The sequence below is a fragment of the Meleagris gallopavo genome, chromosome 20 (genome assembly GCF_905368555.1).
Source record: "Meleagris gallopavo chromosome 20, MGAL_WU_HG_1.1, whole genome shotgun sequence".
NCBI lineage: Eukaryota > Metazoa > Chordata > Aves > Galliformes > Phasianidae > Meleagris > Meleagris gallopavo.
The window spans coordinates 9255045-9274476 of NC_139423.1; the positions used below are offsets into that span (position 1 = coordinate 9255045).

Here is a 19432-nt window from a genome sequence, read left to right on the forward strand (position 1 = left end):
ATTAAACATGGTATCCCATTAAAATTATTAAAAATATCTTCCTATAGCTCTGCTCTCTCCACTTCTCCTCTCATGTTCAGAATCACATAAAATAGTAATGAGCATACATAGCCTTCTGCTGTTTTCATAGACATGGCAGTAAAAGAGACAGTTGCTGTTCCCTTGAGTTCTAGCCCACGAATCAGAAAGTCTAATCAGCCGCAGTGTCTGACACACTGAATAGCCCCTGTATTTAATTACTGCTATATTAAAATCCTTGCTATTTGAATTCTGTATCCTCTATTAAAGGGAAGGAGAGAGATAGAAGAGAGAATCAAATAGGGCCAGAAGAAAGGACTTACAGAAAAGTTATTCTCTTGTAACTGCCCTACCTGACGCTTTGGAATTCAGTTTCCAGTGTAAAATCTGGTCTGAAAACTCCCAGAGCAAACAGCCGGCGTGCTGCAGCTGTCACACACCCTCAGGGCTGTTTTGTGCAAGTTTTAGTGGCCTGGGTAAGACTCAGCACCAGCTTAGGTCGCTGTGCCTTGAAGCAAGTGCTCAGTGAAAAGTCAATGAGCTATGGTGTTTTTCACTGCCTGCCCGCAGCCTACTCACAACTGAATATTCAGGGTTCCCTTATTCAAGTCCAAGGATTGTAGAGAGGCAGAGGTTACGAAACCGTGCTGTGGATGAATTCAAAGGCAGCCTTGCTGGGAGGAACACGCTGCAGGGTGCTGCCAGGCCGTGACCGTCCACAGTGTGGAAGACACAGCATGGCTGCAGCCGCGCCAGCAGCGTGGCTGGCAAGCAGGCTTCACCAAGCAGCATCTTCTGACACTTTCAGTAACAGAAGGTGTCTCTTTCTGTGCATCAGTCTACATTGATCTGTTAATTACACTGTGACAAAATGAATTAGACTTAATTTTGCATGGCTGTCCAGAAGCATTACTACATGTGTTATTACATATTTCTTTGAATCAATAATTTGACTGTGCATGTTTGCATCTAATGAAATTGAGAAAGATCAGTTCAATACCTGTAGGCAGTTGTTCAGAGTGTCACAGATGTATATAATATTGAACAATAGATGTCACTGTTCTGCCAATAAAAAATGGGTTATATTTACAGATATTGGTGTTTCAACCTCCACTGCACACATCTCCAAAAGCCAGGGCACTCACTGACACGTGAGACTCTTTAAAACATGGATCCTGTCCCTCCTTGTCATTCTTCATCTATCAAACTACATGCAAAAACTGTAAAAGGTTTTAAAAGCAGTTTTAAGGAAAATCCTACAGCTTTGTGCAAATTGGTCAACACAAGAATAGGACCATGAGAGAGGGAAAAAAGGACACGCAAAGCTTAACTGAGGAAATATCAGAGATGGAAACATTTCTGCTTAGACTTCTTTTTTTAGAGGGAAGGTGGAGGTGTCTTTAATCCCCTCTCCCTGCAATGATTACATGGAAGATGGCAGGCATGACCCCAGTCAACAGAAAAAGCCAGGGATGAGCTAAGCTTTGTTGAGAGACAGGAAAAGAGAGGCTGCACAGGGAGAATCTACCACCTGCAAAGGACAGGGAAAGTCTGCAAGAGGAGGGAATGAGTATCCAAAGTGAAGTTTGAATTCTAATGCTCTATCTCAAGAGGTTTCTAACACTGCTTAAAACTGGTATAAAATCACGAAAATTAGGTACAAACAATATAAGAAAATCCAGACCAGCACAGTACTCTATTGCTCAGCTATAAGCGAGGCCTGTGCAGAGTCAGCTCCCAGGTGATGAGCAAAACCAGTGAAGTCTAACAAATGAGAATGAGTTTAAACGTCAGTTGCAGGATGAGCCACAGAGGAAAGTAGGCAGGTTATTACACAGCAGCTGTTCAGCTCCTGCTCCGTTTCTCAGCATCAAGAACTCGGTACACTCAGATAAAATGCCTTTGCTCAGCAGCTGTAGGACACTGCTTGTAGTCAAAACCCAATGCTTCTTTTTGACAAACTAATTTAACCACAAGAAGTGGACAAACATTCCAGTGCGTGGTGCTGTTCAACTGTTAGGATTAAGAGAAGCAAGAGGAGGATCCTTAACACAATTGCAGAGCAGAAATTGCCTGAAGTAAAACCTAAGTCCATAAAACTACGAACGTTCAGATTTTCAGCAAACTTCTGTCCTCTGCAGTGGAGACAAATTCACATTTCTGGTTAGTAGGCACCCGAACTGTACACTGAAACACAAAAATAGACATTCTTTCAAACAAATCTGCTTACATTTTGTGCATGAGTGCCAAAACTTTACTCAAGTATTGAGGGTGCAGAATCAACCATTCAGATTCGATCCCACTCAGTAAAAGCTTCTGAAGTGAATGAGCGAGTACAGCGAGGGCTTACAGGGTGGGCTGATCTCTCCTTTCCAACAAGGGGAACAGAAGTATGGCTCCTATAGGGCTTGGTGGAGACCAAGCACCTGGTATTGTGTGTTTTCCTTCCTCCTGTTTGCTTCAGAGTGCTTAAATTTTGCTGCTGAGCCTCAAAACAGCATTACAACTCTGCAGCCAGCCCTATGCCTGAGGGAATTGCCAGGAATTCTCTTTCTACTTTGCAGACACATCCCTGCTTGCTGTTTGGACAACACTGTGATGCAGAATCAAACCTTCCTCTGTTTGTTTACCTCTCTACTGAAAGTTTTGCATGTGAACAGCATCTCAGCTTTTCTCTTCGGTGTATTTTTTTCCTCTTCATTTGAAATTATCTCCTCTCATGTCACATCCCAGTCTCTTGCTGAGGAAATGGTTAGGAGGGCACAAGAAGAAGAATGACTCAATACAAAGGCAGAAATAAGAGAAAGCTTCAAGGAACATTCCGAGGAATAACAACATTGTTTGCATCAGGTATTCCTCGTAGTGTTAAAGGAGAGAGAGAGGCAGAATACCAGGTGAATTTCTTCAAAACATAATGTCTTTCAACATACTCTGTGAGATATTACCTGCTTCTGTAGAAAAATAAAAGGAAAATGATTCAAATACCTCACAAATCATAGCTGGAGTGCTTATTTCAAAGATTCACAGGGTTCTGGTACAAACTAGGAAATGGTATGGTGTGCAATATAATGCTGCCTGAAAGCACAGAGGAATTTCAGCCACAGATGCCCAGTTTGAGAAGTCTAGCTATGAAAATTCACTGTTTTACATGGACTTTTGGAGCTCCAAGATTAAGCACGTTCCTGGACACAACGATATCCAAAATGCAAAATCAAAGCATCTGTGAAAATAGAAATATTGATGTACATCACTAAACATATGTTGCTGACTAAAGCTGTTATTAGCGACAACAGTCAGTCTCTCCTCTGGAAAATCCCAGTTGCCTTGGGCTTTGTCTGAGCAGAAAAACAGAAAAATCTGAATAAAGCCTTGTGAGCTTGCCTCATGATAACAGGCTGAGCTGTAAGACTCCGATAATAATAAAGCCAAAAATACAGGGCTAAATTCAGCCATGCTTACTTGATGCTAAATTGAGCAAATTGCACAGCGCCTGCTGCAGAGGCAGGACCAGAAGGCGGCTTGTTCTCCCAGATTGTCTTTGCAGGGTACAGATTATTTTGATCCATTCATCACAGCCCCCATTTTGCCTGACACCTCAGAACTGAACTGGAAACTGCAGATGCTGCAGCTGGGAATCTGGGGGCTCTTCTGGGTTGTACCTCACTCGTTTCATCTCACATAACACACACAAGAGTGTGTCTCACTACGTACTTTTTTTTTTAATGGTCTTCCAGTTTGGAAGAACTTCAGCTGCACCTTTCCAAATCTTTTCCACTGCCAAACTCACAAGTATGATTCCAACAGGAATTATGTCTCACATAACAAATAACAGTGAAATCTCCCCTAGAAATGACAAAAGTAAGAAGAGAGCAGGTTCAAATCCTCGCAGCATAACAGAATAGCAGTAGTAATGGTTAATCATCAGGCAAAAAATGACTAGATTCTAGACTAGGCTCTGTCTAGACAACAGTTGTTTTTCTTGTTCAGTCAGCTACAGACAGTTATAAACAGAAATGCATCCCATAGAAGTGTTTCAGTTGTCTAACAGGCTAAGAGAATGGCTGACCTTACTATAATTAATTAGCGATCTTTATTTAATTGAACACTCATGGTCACCAGAGCAATGCAAACCTAAAGCTCAGCACAAGTATCTGATTCTTGTTTCCTTACACAGGCATGCCTGATCCAGTAAAAACTAAAAAGAATTTGCATGGAACCTTTGAACCTGGACAGGCTGTGCCTTGTGTAAGCATGTGGATACACCCAACCAACATTTCCAGACCCCAAATGCAGGGGGGTATCCTGTAGCTACAAACTCATGGAAACCAGACACAAAGTCATACTTAAAGTACAGGGAATAGACAGAATGGGCTTTGCACTCTCCATATAAACAGGATTTATGTTTAGAAAGCGAAGGAAAATATGTAAATGAAGATCATCAATGAAAGAAAAGAGGTCAATCAACACATCAGGTAACCACAGAAAATGAAAACAGGCTAATTTAGTTAATTCGTTTTGCATCTGCTTTAAGCAGCAGTAGAGTGTGCTCATGAGTCACTGTGAGCTTCATGTGAGCAGCCTCCTGAATGTGTGAGTATAAACAAAGAGAATAAAATTCATTTTCCTACTCACTGCAAACCACCGCACCCTGGTAAGACTTTGTTCCAGCTCATTAAAACCATCTTTCTAGAACTGTGCCCAACTCAATTAATTCACAGCCCTTTTTGCCAAAACAGTTCATGCTAATGATTAATAACTAATGCACAGCTACAGCTGTGAACGGCCAGAACTTAGACCTGAAGCAAGCACAATGGCAGCCCAAAGAGCTAACCTACCATGTGCCTGCATGGGAGACACGTCCTGCACCAGCTGGAAGTGACTGTGCCACTTCCAGGGACTGCAGAGCCAGCGTGGCTCCCACTGACGGCCCCACACCGCGGGTACCAGACCTTCAAACCTGGTCCATTGCGGAGTCCAGCACCTCACATACAAGAATCCAAGGGAAATGCTACGGAAGGAACCTCAGCAACACTTCTTTTTAGAAAGGAGAAAACCCTGCTGTTGTAAATCTCTGTATACAACACACTTGTATCTTAATCTGGCAAGTAGTACCTATGTCTCATTGCATCTCTGAACGCTACAAGCTGCTGAAACCAGGAATACCGAAACAAGCAGAATGCCAATACACAAATGCTTGTAAAGTGCACTGAAGCTGAAAAGCACAGCATATTATTACTGCTAGGAGATGACCAGCATTTAAACAACACTTGGTGTTTAATAATTTCATCACTGAAAACAAATTCCTGAAAACTCCTTGAAGGCTGCTGAAGTCCTTCCATTGACTCGCTCACCCTTAGGATCAGATGATTCAACTGCTCTGCAGGATAAACTGGATGGGACCAACAGCAGAGAGAGATCAGGCAGTGTGAAAAAACTGGCGGAGATTGCCACCAATCAATTAGATACAATTTATACTATTTAATTTCTTCTACTTATTTATTACCCTTTCAAGAACTTACACTAATTAATTTCTGTCTTCAAAAACATGCATAGAAAGGAGTCTGACACTTTAACCCCTAAGAAGAGTGAGTTTTGCACGGCGTGCCATCAGGAGGAAGCACCCTCACCCCACGAGCAGCTCTTGCACTGATACGCACTGCATCAGATGGGGCATTGATGGATGCAGCTTTTCGGACCCTTCCAACCTGTCTCATCAGGTCTGCAATACAGGGCACCAACCTGCTGCTTCTCTCTGCAAGCCTTGCAGGCACAGCTTCTCCTCCTAACCTGGGAACGCGACTTTTCTTTTGGTGGAATTCAACAGAACCCTTGAGAGGCCACATCTAGGAGATACCTATGAATACCCGTGTATGTGTGTGTATATGTATGTATACATAATTTTACAGGCACAAGAGGGGAAACCTGCCCAAATGACGTGAGATACATTCTCTGTAAATTCTTACCTTTTCCTACAGCTTAGATCCTCACAACTGCACAGTTTAACTTTCCGCAATGAAAAATATCTAGAAAAAAACAACAGGACTATTCTCCTACAAGTTTAAACTACTATTTTCAAGGAATAAAAACTCAACCAGAATGTTCACGCAAATGCCATTTAATGTTTCTTAAGCACTACAATTGCTGGGCAGATGAAGCAGTGGCAGCTAACAGCTCTCCTCTCCTGGCAGCCTCGGGGACTGGGGCTCTGGCACAGCTCACAGTGCACGGGACCTCTTAGTGCAGCTCTGGTTGCTGTCCTGTTCCTCCTTGCAAGCTGCTGGCGGGAATAATCTGACTTTTTCTCGAATCTCAGTCAAGATGCCAATTTCTTGATCCAGAAATGATTGAAACTGTGCAGCATATATATCTACATTCCTGACTGTTCCTGCAGCCACCTCTAAGAGTTCTTTCAACCATCGCAGAGATTTCTGATGCTTCTCCATAAGTGTTTTCTCATTTATTTCTTTTCTCTTTTTCAGGGTTTCCCCGGTGCCGTTCGAACTAAACGCCTTGGACAAAGCTTCCTTGTTTGCCTGCACCCCAAACCGCGGCTGCTGTGGTAAGCTGGACACGATCTGAAAAGGCTGTTTAAGAGAGTTTAGGTCCACAACCAGCTCCTTCACACGGTTGGCATATCGCAGGGTGTTAAGGGTGTGCTCACAGGATCTTATTCCTGGAGAGACAGTGGCAATCATGCAGGTGTATGAGTTTTCCCCTATAAGAGAGTCCCTCAGGACTTGGGTGAGCTTGCTAGCCCTGAATGGGGTGTGGGTTTTGTTATGCCCCAATGCCCTGATACATTCCTTGAGTGCCAAGAGGCTTTTATTAATGTCAGCGCCCTCCAGCCTCGTCTGCTTGTCTGCAGTTGTGACATCAGCTCCTCTTTCATTCCCAGCCAGATCAATTAGGGAAAATTTGGCATACAACTGTCCTCTCTTCTTGAGTATGAGCTGGAAGATGGCGTGGCTCCGGGAGGACTGAGTGTTGGCCGAAGTCTGGCCTGCCATGCGACAGTTGCTGCCTGTTTCAATTAGCCTGATGACATCTTCCACGCTGGTGACCTCTTCCTCGCACAGGCCTACCACCTGGGTCTCCTTTTTACCATCCTCTAGCACCCTCAGCCGCTTCTTCCTGTTCAGCAGGTCAAACACTTTGCCCCTATAAATCTCAAAGAAGGCTCCATAGACCCAAAGCTCCAGTTTCTGGTAATTAGGGTACTGCAGCCTGCGGAAGACGTCCTCAGCGACCAGGACGTAGATTCCTTTGCTAGAGATGCTTCCCCGCATGGTATGTGTCTTGCCGCTGCCAGTCTGGCCATAGGCAAAGCAGGTGGCCATGCCTCCCTGGAAGATGATATCCACGAGGGGCTGGGCGGTGTGCCTGTACACCAGCTCGTTGGTAGCATGGTCATCAAAGGCATGGTCGAATCGGAAGACCTGGTTGTTCAGATACTGTGTGAGATCCAACTTCTGCTTGGCTTCATGCACAATCACCATGCCCTGGCAGGACACTGTCACCACATCGGTGTCATTGAGCTCGGCCTCCCGCTGGTTCAGGGGCCGCTTGCGAACGCACACACTGATGCGGCGAGGCTGACATGGCATGGAGGCCCACGGTGCCTTGCCATTCAGGTGGTTGCGGCACTCCTGGATCAAGGCCACTATGTCACTCCTGGCATGGGGTGATGTGCTGTCCCTTCGAGCTGGCTTCTCCTGCGCATCCAGCTGATGGTATTCCTGCTGTTTCAGCAGCCTGTCCGTCTGCCACATGCATGGTGTCATCCATCTCGTTCCGGTCTGAGGCCGGGCAACCACAGGGCTCCTGCTGTCCCAACACATTTCCATTTTGGTGGGCTGTGGCAGACTTTCACTCACTGTGCTCTGGAAACCTCTGGCTGACAGTGAGGTCTCAGCGCTGCTTGTGAGTCTGCTCCTTGGGGCTAGATGAGGGTTGAGGTCAAAGATGACCTGGAGGTCCACCTGTTTGGCCTGGCTGGTCCCTCTCTCAAGCCATTCCACAGTGATGCTGGAGGTGCTTTCATGGAGCTTTGTCACTACTGCCTGACATGTGCGCCCACTGCTGTGCTTGATTTCCACACAGCTGCCCAGCTGGATGAGCCCAAACTTGCTGGCCATACTGTTCATGGACCTGGATGCAGGTGGGGCAGGCAGACTCAGGTCTTACTCCCGAGGGCTCAGTGCTCCAGAACCCAGCACCGTGTCACAGTGGTTGCTGTGGAACTGGAGTCAGCTTTGAAGTGGAACAAAGATGGGCTTCTAATCCGCTGCTATGAGTGGAAGGAACATGTAAGGCTGCCATCACCTGAAAAGGCCTATTGGAACATCCAGGCTGGCGTGCAGCTATCGTAACACGTCGTGTCCAATTAGATCAGTCACACTGTGTTAAGCCAATGCCAGTGACACAAGAATTTATAGCAGTGACACAAGCACAGAAATTCAGGAGAGCATTTTCAATCCAGATTGGCCACGTGAAAATGGAGGAAGCAGCATACTGTTCTACTTGCCTTGAATGTAAATTTTGAATTCTTTTAAAAGGCTTTTCATGCCTGGAAATCCTGCTTGAACAAAATACGAGCTTAAGAGAAAAGGAATGAAAATTGGAGTTGCAATGAGAGTGCCATGGGTATATCTGCATCCATAAGCAAGGGTTTGATTTAATTTTGATAAGTGGAAAAACTGATAATATTTTTAATTCATTTCTGTAATGTTCTTCCATCACCTGGATTCCTGAATAGAGAATTTCAAAGTTTTGGTTACATCTTTTTAACATTCACATTAACATTCATATTTTTGTCTGGGGACAGAGCTGCCATGAACTGCCGCTCCTTTCACCTATTTGTGCTGCACTCCATTCTCACGCCTCAGCATGCACTGTAAATGTAACACAAACCATTTTTGTTTGCCGAAGTTATATCACTGTGATAGAGAGATGTGATTGTTGGGGCTCCGTCTGAAAACACCAGCCTGATGAAGGATGTGGAGCAGTAAAACGGCAGCCACTTGTTGGAGAGATTTGGGAGAGCAAATCCTGCCTTGTGCACTGTTAGATAAGCTTGAAGAAGCACAGAGCATCAGGGATACAGAGCAGAGGAAAGCTGTGATTTAAAGGGCTTGTTCAGCTTTCCATGGCAATGTTGTCCCTCTTAGTGTCAGACCTTGCTCAGACTCTCCTGTCAGATCTGAGGTCACAACACCTTGGAGCAGAGGCTGAAGCCATACCCGAAGAACGAGCCAGAGGGGTACACTGCAATCAGTCCTTGTGGCAAGCTAACTTTTCTGTTTAATGTTTGGAGACCATTTTAGAATCTCCAATGGGCATCAGTCAAGGTATTCCTTGAGGAATCTGATATTGGCTCTCAGATAGCGGAACGACTTTCATTCATCGTCTGCTCACAGATGATGCAAGTGCTGTAACGTGCACCTGGGTAACTGCAGCCATACCCACCACACCGTGCACACAGTTGCTCATTTTGGTTTTAATTAGTGATAACTTTGTAAGAGAAAATGACTCAATTTCATAAATGCATTGAAATAGCCCCAAATAACCATAATGGAAAACTAGTTTGGGGATTGTCGCTAGGCTAATTAAAGCTTTGTTCATAGGAAGACGATTTTTAAAGGTACCTGACTGACTGAGGTTTGCTTCATTTAGATATACATTCTTTCTCCAAAGCTGTTAGAAGACAATTTTTCAGCACAAATAAAGAACCAGGGACTTGCAGTCACTACCAGTTGCACAATGATCTATGCAAAAGGTGACAGTATGGCAGTGTGGGGCTGAGAGAGTTTATTATCTATGAGAACGCACAAATTAGCAATGGTGGAACTTAGAAAAAATAAGGAAAAAAATCCCTCAGAAATAACACCATCAATGAGGGATAATTTCTGACCTTTTCAGAGAAGCATTCCAGATAACCAAAACATAAAAATGTGCATTTTAAATATAAGTCTCCCATGAGACAAAACATCAAATCAAGTTTTGTTACAGCACTGCTGCAAACGGACACCCAGCAGCTGCTGAGCTCAGGAGTTGGCTGCAGGCTTCCTGCACGGCCATACAACCTGGAGCTGACAGAGTTCTGTGGGAGCTCAGCGCACATCACAGCCCCTCCTTTGCAGTCAGCACTCATCAACTGTCCCTTCTTCAACAAACCACCAACTGCTCATTCCTGAGAGCCCATCTGTTGAAATAGAAGTGCTTTAATAACAATAAGGAAGTGCTGGATCTATCAGCGTCTTTTAGGGAATGGCTACGATTTTTGGGTTGTGTATCTAATGATAACGGTTGACTTATCATTAACCTACAGATGTAATATTTTAATGGGAAAAGGAGCACCTTGTTAACAGAGGCTACAGAAACCTGCAGCCTTCTGTGAGCTCTGCTCTGGATAGGAGTGAAAATTCGCAGCAAAGTGCGTCCTCAAAACCGGAGCACACCTCTAAAAATGGCAATACTGCTCATCTGCTCCAGTCATTTATAGAATGGATTAATCCCTGTGAGAAGAAAAAGAATAATAAGAATCCCATGTTTATAGGGACTTCACCTGCCTTTGCACAGCATAGAAAGTCCAGGAGAAACGTAACAGGGGAGTTCTGGAAAGTTCACAACAGGCAAAGACAGTGGGTGACTGAAAAAGCAGACAAACTGGAAGTAAACATTTTAAATACAGTCAAATTCAATTATTCAAAGTAAGGTTAAAATAACCCATACTTTTTCCTTTTCATTTCTGATGCAATACCTTGCTGCTGTTTAAGACTCTGGGACCCTTCAGTGAGATGTAGCCCCAGTTACATCTGATTATTTGTCCTTGCATCCTTAAAAAATATTTGCATAGGGCTATTTTATAATTCAGATAAGACACCCAAGCCTGTGAATTATAGTGCAGTAATTCACACCTGCTGCATTTAACAGCTCTCGGCCTTCTGCCTTTCTCTAACAGTACCTTCTCATGAATTACTGCTCCATAATTCACTCCCAAGAGTATCTTGCTGCTCCCTCATCATGTTGGCATCTAATTGCAGCAGTTCTCAGGTGTGATTTTGTACACAACAGAACTAAAATATATGCAAGTGCATCGTATATAAAAGGTATGTTTTTAAGAAAGACTGCACTTGGCTTGAGATTGCATGTTTTCAGCTGCAACAACTATTAATGGTTTTGATGGCTATGCATTTACCAGCTTTTATCATCAAACACAAGTGGGGTAACTGAGAGATTAAACCAACACAGTGATCAAATGATCAGTAATTTAAGAAAGAAGTGTAAAATTCTCTTCCCAAAGCACATATATCTGTATATAGATGGGTTATCTTAGGAGATGCTTAGGTTTTTGACAAACAGGGAATGCCACAGCCCTCACTGAGCACACCGATGTCCTGCTGCCAACCCGAATGCATGCAGGCACTGAGGTCCCAGCCCTCCCAGCCAAGTGCTGTCCTAAATCAGGACTCAAAGGAAGAGGACGTTTTGATGCCCAATTTGTCTGTTTTTCAGATCCCATGTAGCAAATTTAATGAAACTACTCCTCCAGTTCTCTTGTTTCCCTGGGCAGAAGAGGCTGAACTGGCATCACGGCAGGCAGCCCCTAATGTGGCAAAAAGGTTATGCTGGATTAGAACTGAAAAACTGTCAAAAGGAAATTTTGCCACAGACCTGAGTGCTGTGGCTTAACCAAGATTCGTGCTCAACAACATGCAAATGTTCCCAGAAAAAGACAGTTTTTCTTCTGTGTGTTTTTTTGCCAGGGTTACAGGCAGTAATTACAAAGCGGAGAGGAAAGGAAAGGAAGAGGATGGCACCTCCTGGGAGCAAAGGGATCAGCCTTTTCCCAAAGCCTGTAAAGCTTTGGTTTACCTGCACAGAAACCCTGAAACAAATGCTCAGCAGCTTAAAAACTTGTAACTTATTCAAACACCCTTCAAATAATTTGCAAACATACGTGAGTTTTTTTGTGTGTACTTTATAAAATACTGCCACATTGAAGAAGAAAGTAAAGGATTTGCTCCTGCTATGAGTCATCAGAGAATAAAGGCAATGTGCAGCAGCGAAGATATAGTGCACGGTCTGTTAAAAGAAGATGCTTTACTATCACAGGATGTAAGAAACATCCCACATTTCTTCTGTTGCTTTTCCACTGCTACCCAGCTAGCTGTCAGCTCGCCCTGCACGCAAAAAGCTGTGGTCACAACCCTCAGCATTAATACAGACAACCAGTCCTTTCTGCCAAAAAACACAGTGAGCAGATGAAACGGGACGAGGCCAACAACAGCTTGCATTTCACACTTCATGGGAGCTGCACGGATGCTCAGATCTGCCCACACAAACTCCCTGCAAAACCATGATCCCAATCACAATTTGGAGAGAGAGGGAGGGGTGGAGAAAAGGCCACGAAAAACCACACACACACAGAATCCCAAAGCCTTCCCAAGGGAAACAACTGCTGTTCTTCAAGTAGGAAAGCACAGATGGGATCTACCATACTGAGGAGCCTAGAGGACTTGCATCCTTATGTACTGTAGTGGGACCATTGCCAACTCTCTAGATTTCTAACAGAGTGAAACTCTGCTTTTCTGAGCAATGGAAACGACTTTCATTCATCCGATGAAGTACTAAAAACACAAACTAAGATAATTATTGGTGTCATTCTGAAAGAGAGTAAATTCCAGCAAACTCAATGGAAGTTGTGGGTTACAACGAGTTACCAAATGAAAGTGGTATATTCTCCTCTCAATGTTTTAATGAGACACAGTCAATTTTTATTGTTATGTATTTACTAGTCTTCCTGGCAGAAAGCAGTATTTAAAATTGACATAACTAATCTGCAAATCAGAGTGAAAACTGCTAATCCACAGACCAGTGTAGGTAGGCCTAATTCATCTCGTGCTTAGGAACATCCTGCTAATGTTTAACACATGGAGAAGCTTTTAGTAACAAACTCCTCTAATTATCGAATCCTTCTGACTATCCTCTACCAGCTGAACGTGTAAACACTGTGGTGCTTAAATGCTCTGAGATCCCCTCTGCAAAGCATTCATTAAAAAAATTACGGAGCTCCGCACTCGTGCAATTGTTTTAAGCCTTAATGATTCAAAGGACTTAACCAGCGTTAATTAAAATCTGATCCTACTCCAAAAGCCACGCAGACACGGCTGGTTTTCATTGGTAACCTGGAGCTATGGCTCCGAGCCACCCTCCCTGCAGGTGGGGACCGGCTCTGTGCTGCTCCTGCGCTCCTCCATCCCTCTGCCTGCACTGCACGGTGCCTCCTGTGCTCTGTGCTCAGGGCAGTGCCAAGCTGTGGCTGTTCTGAGAGCCACGCTACCCACGGAGTGCTCACAAATGGGGTTTAAGTGATTCACTTTAGATTTTGAAGTTTGAAAGATGAGACAGATAATAGTATTTGTAAAAAAAATGCTGAAGGCTGTTATCCCCTCATGGTCTGCATAAGTAGGAGCTTGCTTCCCAATTACCTGCCTGTCACTGCAATGATTGATTTCAGTGTTTTATGAACAGCATATGCAGCCCTTCTATGTTTAGATAAGAGATTACAAGGACTATCAATCCTCATACTCTTGTGTACAGTATTAACACTGTCTAAAGCTAATATATTTCTATCAGGGACCAGTATTATTTAATTATATCAGTAATAGTTCCGACCTGCAGAAGGGATGAAGCGCTGCCGGGGATCCACACTGTCAGGTACTGCTGAGAAATGGCTTTGGTTGGTTAAGTTCATTTCTCCTGCCAAGTTAAGGATGCAACATTTGAGGATAAACAGTCACAGAAACTACTGGGATCTGAATTAGAGCTTGTGCAAAGAATGCTGAAGAAGTTTTTTTATCACTCATTGCAGGGGCTGTCAGATCCCTTCTGATCCCTTTCCTAGAACAATTTTTTGACTCCTGTACCAAGGCACAGCTCACTAGTTACCTTGTCCAGAATTAACTAATGATTTATTCTCAGACAACGAGCCTGTGATCAGACAGCCCCCCAGAAAATCACCTAAGCTGCCATTGGATTTCATATTCAGATACAAAATGCCCAAACATTAGCACAGTGTGCACTGTGCTGCTCCCATTTGCTATCCACAACACCTCATGCCACCGTCACCTTCAGATCAGCGCAGCACTGGGAGGCTTAAAGAAACAGGAATAAACCTTTCCAAGCTCTCAAAGCCCAGGAGCTGCACTGATAAGACACACACCCTGCTGTCGATACAGTGGTGATTCCCAGCTACAAGGATGCCATACTCCAAGGCAGTAACCCAACTTGTGACAGAAAGGCAAATTCCAACACCCTGCCTCACTCTAAGTGAAAACTCACTCCAATTCTTCCTATTGCAGAGCCGTGCTGGAAGCTCTGTGGACTTCCATGGGCGAGCACTGACTCCCATCAGCTGTCACCCTTCTGTTGCCATTACAAGGGGAATGAACTGACTTGGATGAGATCCCGCTGGTCCAGCCATGTGCACTCAGTAAGAAATGTGCAATAAACCTGGTCAGACCCAGCTTTGTGAGGTGCTAACCATGTGTTAGTGCTCACAGCCAGAACAGGTATCTTGACTACCTACAGGGTGCAGACGAGTTTAGGAGAATTTAGAAATAAATCTCCAAGCAGAGCACACCCAAATGCCTGCTGGAAATCGAAGCGTGGTGGGTGTCCTTAAGCCATTTGCCAATTCTTAGTTACTACACACCTACATCTTAATAGCTCTGAGTGGCTGCTTGACAGACGGTCTTAGGTCCCAAACCCCCTAACAGCAATGAGAAAAGAAAACAGTTTAGCTCTTTGTAGGATGTAACCTTACATTTTCAGAAAAGGCTGCTGGGGTTGCCTGGGTCAGTAGCTACAAATTCCAATAGAAGGAGGAGCAGCTCCATGCCAAAGCTGCCATTTTTCTGCTACGCACACACTAAGGAACTATTCCAGTGCTGCAGTTCCAGGTATCAGCACACAAGTGTTTAAAAGTTCTCTAAATTAGTCCTAACCCTTACAAATTGGACAGTGCACAAATCTGCTTTCTTGTGCTTTTCTTCCCTCCCTCCTTTTGTGTTAATGTATCTGCTTGCAAACCCACCTCATGCATAATGCAGTGCAATAAACTGCAGCTTGGAGTGGCTGTGCAGCCTTGCCTGTGTGTAAAGAGCAGGAGAAACCCATTACTCACCATGTATCCTTCCAACACAATTCAGGTTTGACAAACATTAAACAATTTGAGCCAACTACAGAAAGCCGTGCTTCCTTTGAGTGCCTGTTAGGAAGCTCAGCATCAGGCTGCTCATGAGAACTGCTGGGCAGAATTAATGATTTCCTTAAGGTAAATGATTGTGTGCTGCAACAATGCTGAGGTACTCGCTCTCAAACCTTCTCCTTCATAAGAGGAAGTCGGTTCACAGTTCCAATGTTTGTCCTGTTGGGGTTTCTTAAATCCCTGCCTCAGTTGGAGCTGCTCTGTGTGTCCCTGCCTGGGTCCATTATCTGCCTTTCAATTCAAATTTCAAGCACAGCTTTTCCTTCTGTGTGGTAGCACAGCCTCACCTGTCTGTGCTTCATTTACAAAGCTGAAGTGAAAGTCCATTTTCTGTTAAAATAGATGTTAGAATGTTTAAAACGATCAAAACAGAACACAGTATGTTTAATGCAAAACATTTTTCTTCCCTAGCCACATAAATCGGAAATCACTCTATGAAAACCAGACTGTATCCAGATCAGGTCAGTTCAGGAACTGGATCACCACAGACCAATAAAATCTGCCTTCTATTTCCACTGGCTAAAGAGTAAGCACCGTGCGGACATTCCACATCCCAGCCAACCAGAATGGAATCCCCTGGAGAGGAAGAAGGATGCTGCTGTGAGGTGCTGTGACTGCCGTGGAGCCATCCTCCTCCCTTCGGCTGCGTGGGGCACTGGGTGCTGCTCTGCAGGAGCACAAAGCCAACCCTGCAGAGACCCACAGAGCGCTTTGGGACACTCAGCTGAGATTCCAGCAGGAAAGTGTGAACAGTGGCTTTCCTTTTTTTAATTTGGAATCATGAAAATTTCCCTTGGATCTGAAAACACAAATACCTCAAGCATTTCTAAGCAGAGCAGTGCTGCCTGTGCGGGATGGGATGCCTGCTGGCAGCACTGAGCTGTGTGTGCTGCTTGGGGGAGCAGCCCGGTGCTGCCTGAACTGTGCACAGCCTGGCCTTCTGCTAAATGGATCCTTAGCAAGTGACAAATAAAGGATTAACTGCCTGCAGCACCAGCCCCTCTACCTCAATATTTATAGCTTTCCAAGTTATTAGCTTTTTAATTAACACTGAAAGATCTGAAAGCACCTAACTGTATTGTACCGTAATTATATTAACAAATTACAGACATGAAAATTAAAATTCAGTTGCTCTGATATTCTATTTAGAAATGTGCAAATAGAATTGATGTTTTGCTAATAAATGTTTCTCAGATGTTATGTTTCTAAATGAAAGGAGAAAATGTACCTTTACAGTATTCCTTTATGTGCCTCTGCCCTCATTTGGAATTAATAAGCAAATATAAACGGTGCTTGAGCCTCAGAAGTACCCCTCCCTTAGCCTCCCTCCATTATCACAATTTCCTAAGTTACAGACTGTGGCTGTATCAGGACAAGCATGAGGACAACACCAAGGTGCTGGATGTAGTCTGCTTCATTTTCTTTCTTTGTTTCTCTCCACCCACACACACACGTAACATGCAGAAGGAAGGTACCAGAAGGCTGCATAATGCACGCACACAGAAGTGCAGTTTTCCCTCTAAAAGGCTAAGCCCACTGATTTGCTTTCTGCCACAGAAACCTCTCCAGGACAAGCAGGTGTGGGATTTGATGATCCCTGCAAACCAGACACCGATGCAGGTGTGCACTGTTTCCACAGCAGACTGCCCTCAGCCCCTGGCTCTGCAAACCAGAGGCTCAGGGTGCCTGATGGAGCTTCCAAACCCCCACAGGCAGCAGCAGAACTGCGTGCACAACCAAGCAGCCGTGGTGCAATAAATGCATCTGTAAGGTGGGCTTGGGCACTTCATGGATGGTGTCACTGAACGTTTTGCAGAGGGCCAGAAGGGGCCTGAGCATCACCTGCACCTCACACAGGGTCAGTGCTTCTGATTAATGAGGGACTGCTTAAACAGTTTACGAGATGTATGCTCTGCAAAGAGCTGGGCATCCCCATTTGTCTCGTCTCACTGTCTGTACCATGCTACATCACTACCTGAAAAGATTTCTGCCTCAAGGAGATGACATTCAGAGAAGTGATTCCTAGGTTACTCCTAGTGCAACAAAAGCAAAAGCAGACAAACACAAATGCTGCAGTATAATCCAGATTTCCTGTTAAATCTTACAATATTAAAGTGACTGAAAAGCCTAAATGCCTAGCAGTGCTTCAGGAGCCCCCAAGTCATCTGCTGGTTTGTTTTATCTAACACATAGAGAAATAACAGTCTGAAGGTTTTGCCACAACCAGATTACCAGAAGATTTATTATTAATTATTGCATAAAGAGACAAAGATACACGTGGTGCAGAGCAGAGCACAGCAGGGAGAGGTAATCCCTGCCTGAAGTACTTTCCAGCCTAACTACATAAGCAGTATAACAGGCATAAGGACCCAGCAAAGAAATCTCCGTTTCAGAGATTACATTTTGCTGCACAGTATCTTGGGACACTGACTTCAGTTCAGCTGATGTGATTTGACACTGATGGCCTCCTTGGAATTAGTGACTCATTATTTATGATCTGTGTGCACATATAAAATGAATGGCCTCCCCCAGCTCCTGCCATTGGAAATGTCAGGGTACCTGAAGAAGGAAGCAGCAGTGGCTTTGTTACCTGGGCTGCGGATCAGCAATTTGTATGCAGCAGATGCATGGAAGAAAGTGAGAGATGTGGGAGAGGCAGGCTTGAGTCCATTGCTACTGCAGAGCAGCAGGACCTGCACGACGCACACCTGCAGCTGTGACAAAGGACAGTGCTTCCCACAGCATGGAGAGAGGTCCTGAGCTGTGCTGCTGCTCCTGCCTCTGACCCAAAGCTGGGCAAGGAGCCCAGAACCAAGCAGCACCTCAGCCTGGAGGCAAAGGCATACTGAGCTGTCCTCTAAACACCCCTAAGGGCTGGCACCACTTCCTTGTGTGTCAGGGAGCTCACTGCTCATCCGTTCAGCTCCAGAAAGCCCTGGGGAAAAACCCACATGTCAATCCTGAGCAGCAGGTAAGGGAACAGCTGGAGGGCAGTGGAAAGCAATCAGCAATTAAAGGGACATGTCTGCATCCCTACTGAAACATTAACAATCTGTCTGAAACAACTCACTTGGATTCTAGTGCTGCAATGACTAAGCCTTCGCAGGACCCACTCAGTTTGGGTCAGAGGGCAATGTTAATGCATAAGTGGGGATCTGCCTGAGAAATTATGCATGGGGAATAACCTGTGCAAGGTCCAAAAAAGACGTGGGTTTAGTAGCACACCAATGTGATCTGTTTATGCAAGACACCATACCCGAAAAACACCAAACATCATAATTCAGTGGCTGCTGAACCTACAGGACTGTCTTCTCTCAATTGCTGTTAGTTCAGCAGATTTGTACAATGTACACTGGTGGAATAAATCAGTGCACAATTTTAAAATTGCAGTTTTACTGCCACAGATTAACATCAGGCTGAACAGAACAGCTGAACAGCAATGCTGTGGCACACATTCATACAGAGATATCTGCTCCCAAAGCCTCCTCAGCAGCACAGCAGACTGCTGCTTCCTATGATTTTTGGACACAGAGCTCACTGTATTTTTTATTAATTTGAGCAACTGTATGCAGTTCTTTGCAAAAATATTCTTAATAGTATGACCAAGCAAGGCATCCTCTGAAAAATGCAAACAAGAAATGAGCACTCATTCAGAGAAATGCTTTCCAGCTCAAATTTCCATGCTTTCACAGCAGTTACAGCAGTTATTAGTTTGTGTTTGTACTTAGAGCCTCATATCCAGAAATCATCCACCACATCCATCATGCTGGTTGTCCAGCAGAGCTGTGATATTTCAGTTCTGGGAGAGAAACCAACTGGAGAAGATCCTGACCAAGGGACAAGTCAGTCTTCAGAGGTCTCAATCCAACCACTGCTACTCTGAGATGTTCCCAGCATGGAGGTGGAAGAGGAAAGGTTTCTTTATTATCTCTGTACTTAAATTAAGAGACTGCATTTGCTTTACTGGTATTTTACTTCCACATTCTAACCACTGAGATATGTGATACTCATACGCAATTTTTCAGTAATGAGAACTAGAGAATATTTTATGTGAGCTGAAAAATGAAATACCAAATTCAGCTCAGAAGGGAAATCCTATGCTATGTATTCAGACTAAAAGATGCTGCTCTTAATGGGAAAGGC

The 19432-nt window shown here is 44.4% G+C and overlaps 1 protein-coding gene and 1 long non-coding RNA gene across 2 annotated transcripts in view; both read right to left on the bottom strand.

Annotated features, from left to right (window-relative positions):
- Positions 1 to 19432, bottom strand: part of LOC104913818 (uncharacterized) — a 239754-nt gene that overhangs the window by 75628 nt on the left and 144694 nt on the right. The window lies entirely within an intron of this gene.
- On the bottom strand, positions 6176 to 8923 carry KIF2B (kinesin family member 2B). Its single transcript, XM_003211577.4, has one exon. It carries the CDS (start codon positions 8160 to 8162, stop codon positions 6234 to 6236), a length of 1929 nt encoding a protein of 642 aa, XP_003211625.2. The 5' UTR covers positions 8163 to 8923; the 3' UTR covers positions 6176 to 6233.

Bases quoted from the DNA above. Each gene is read 5' to 3' on its own strand.
- KIF2B (XM_003211577.4), bottom strand. From the start codon at position 8,162: ATGAACAGTATGGCCAGCAAGTTTGGGCTCATCCAGCTGGGCAGCTGT.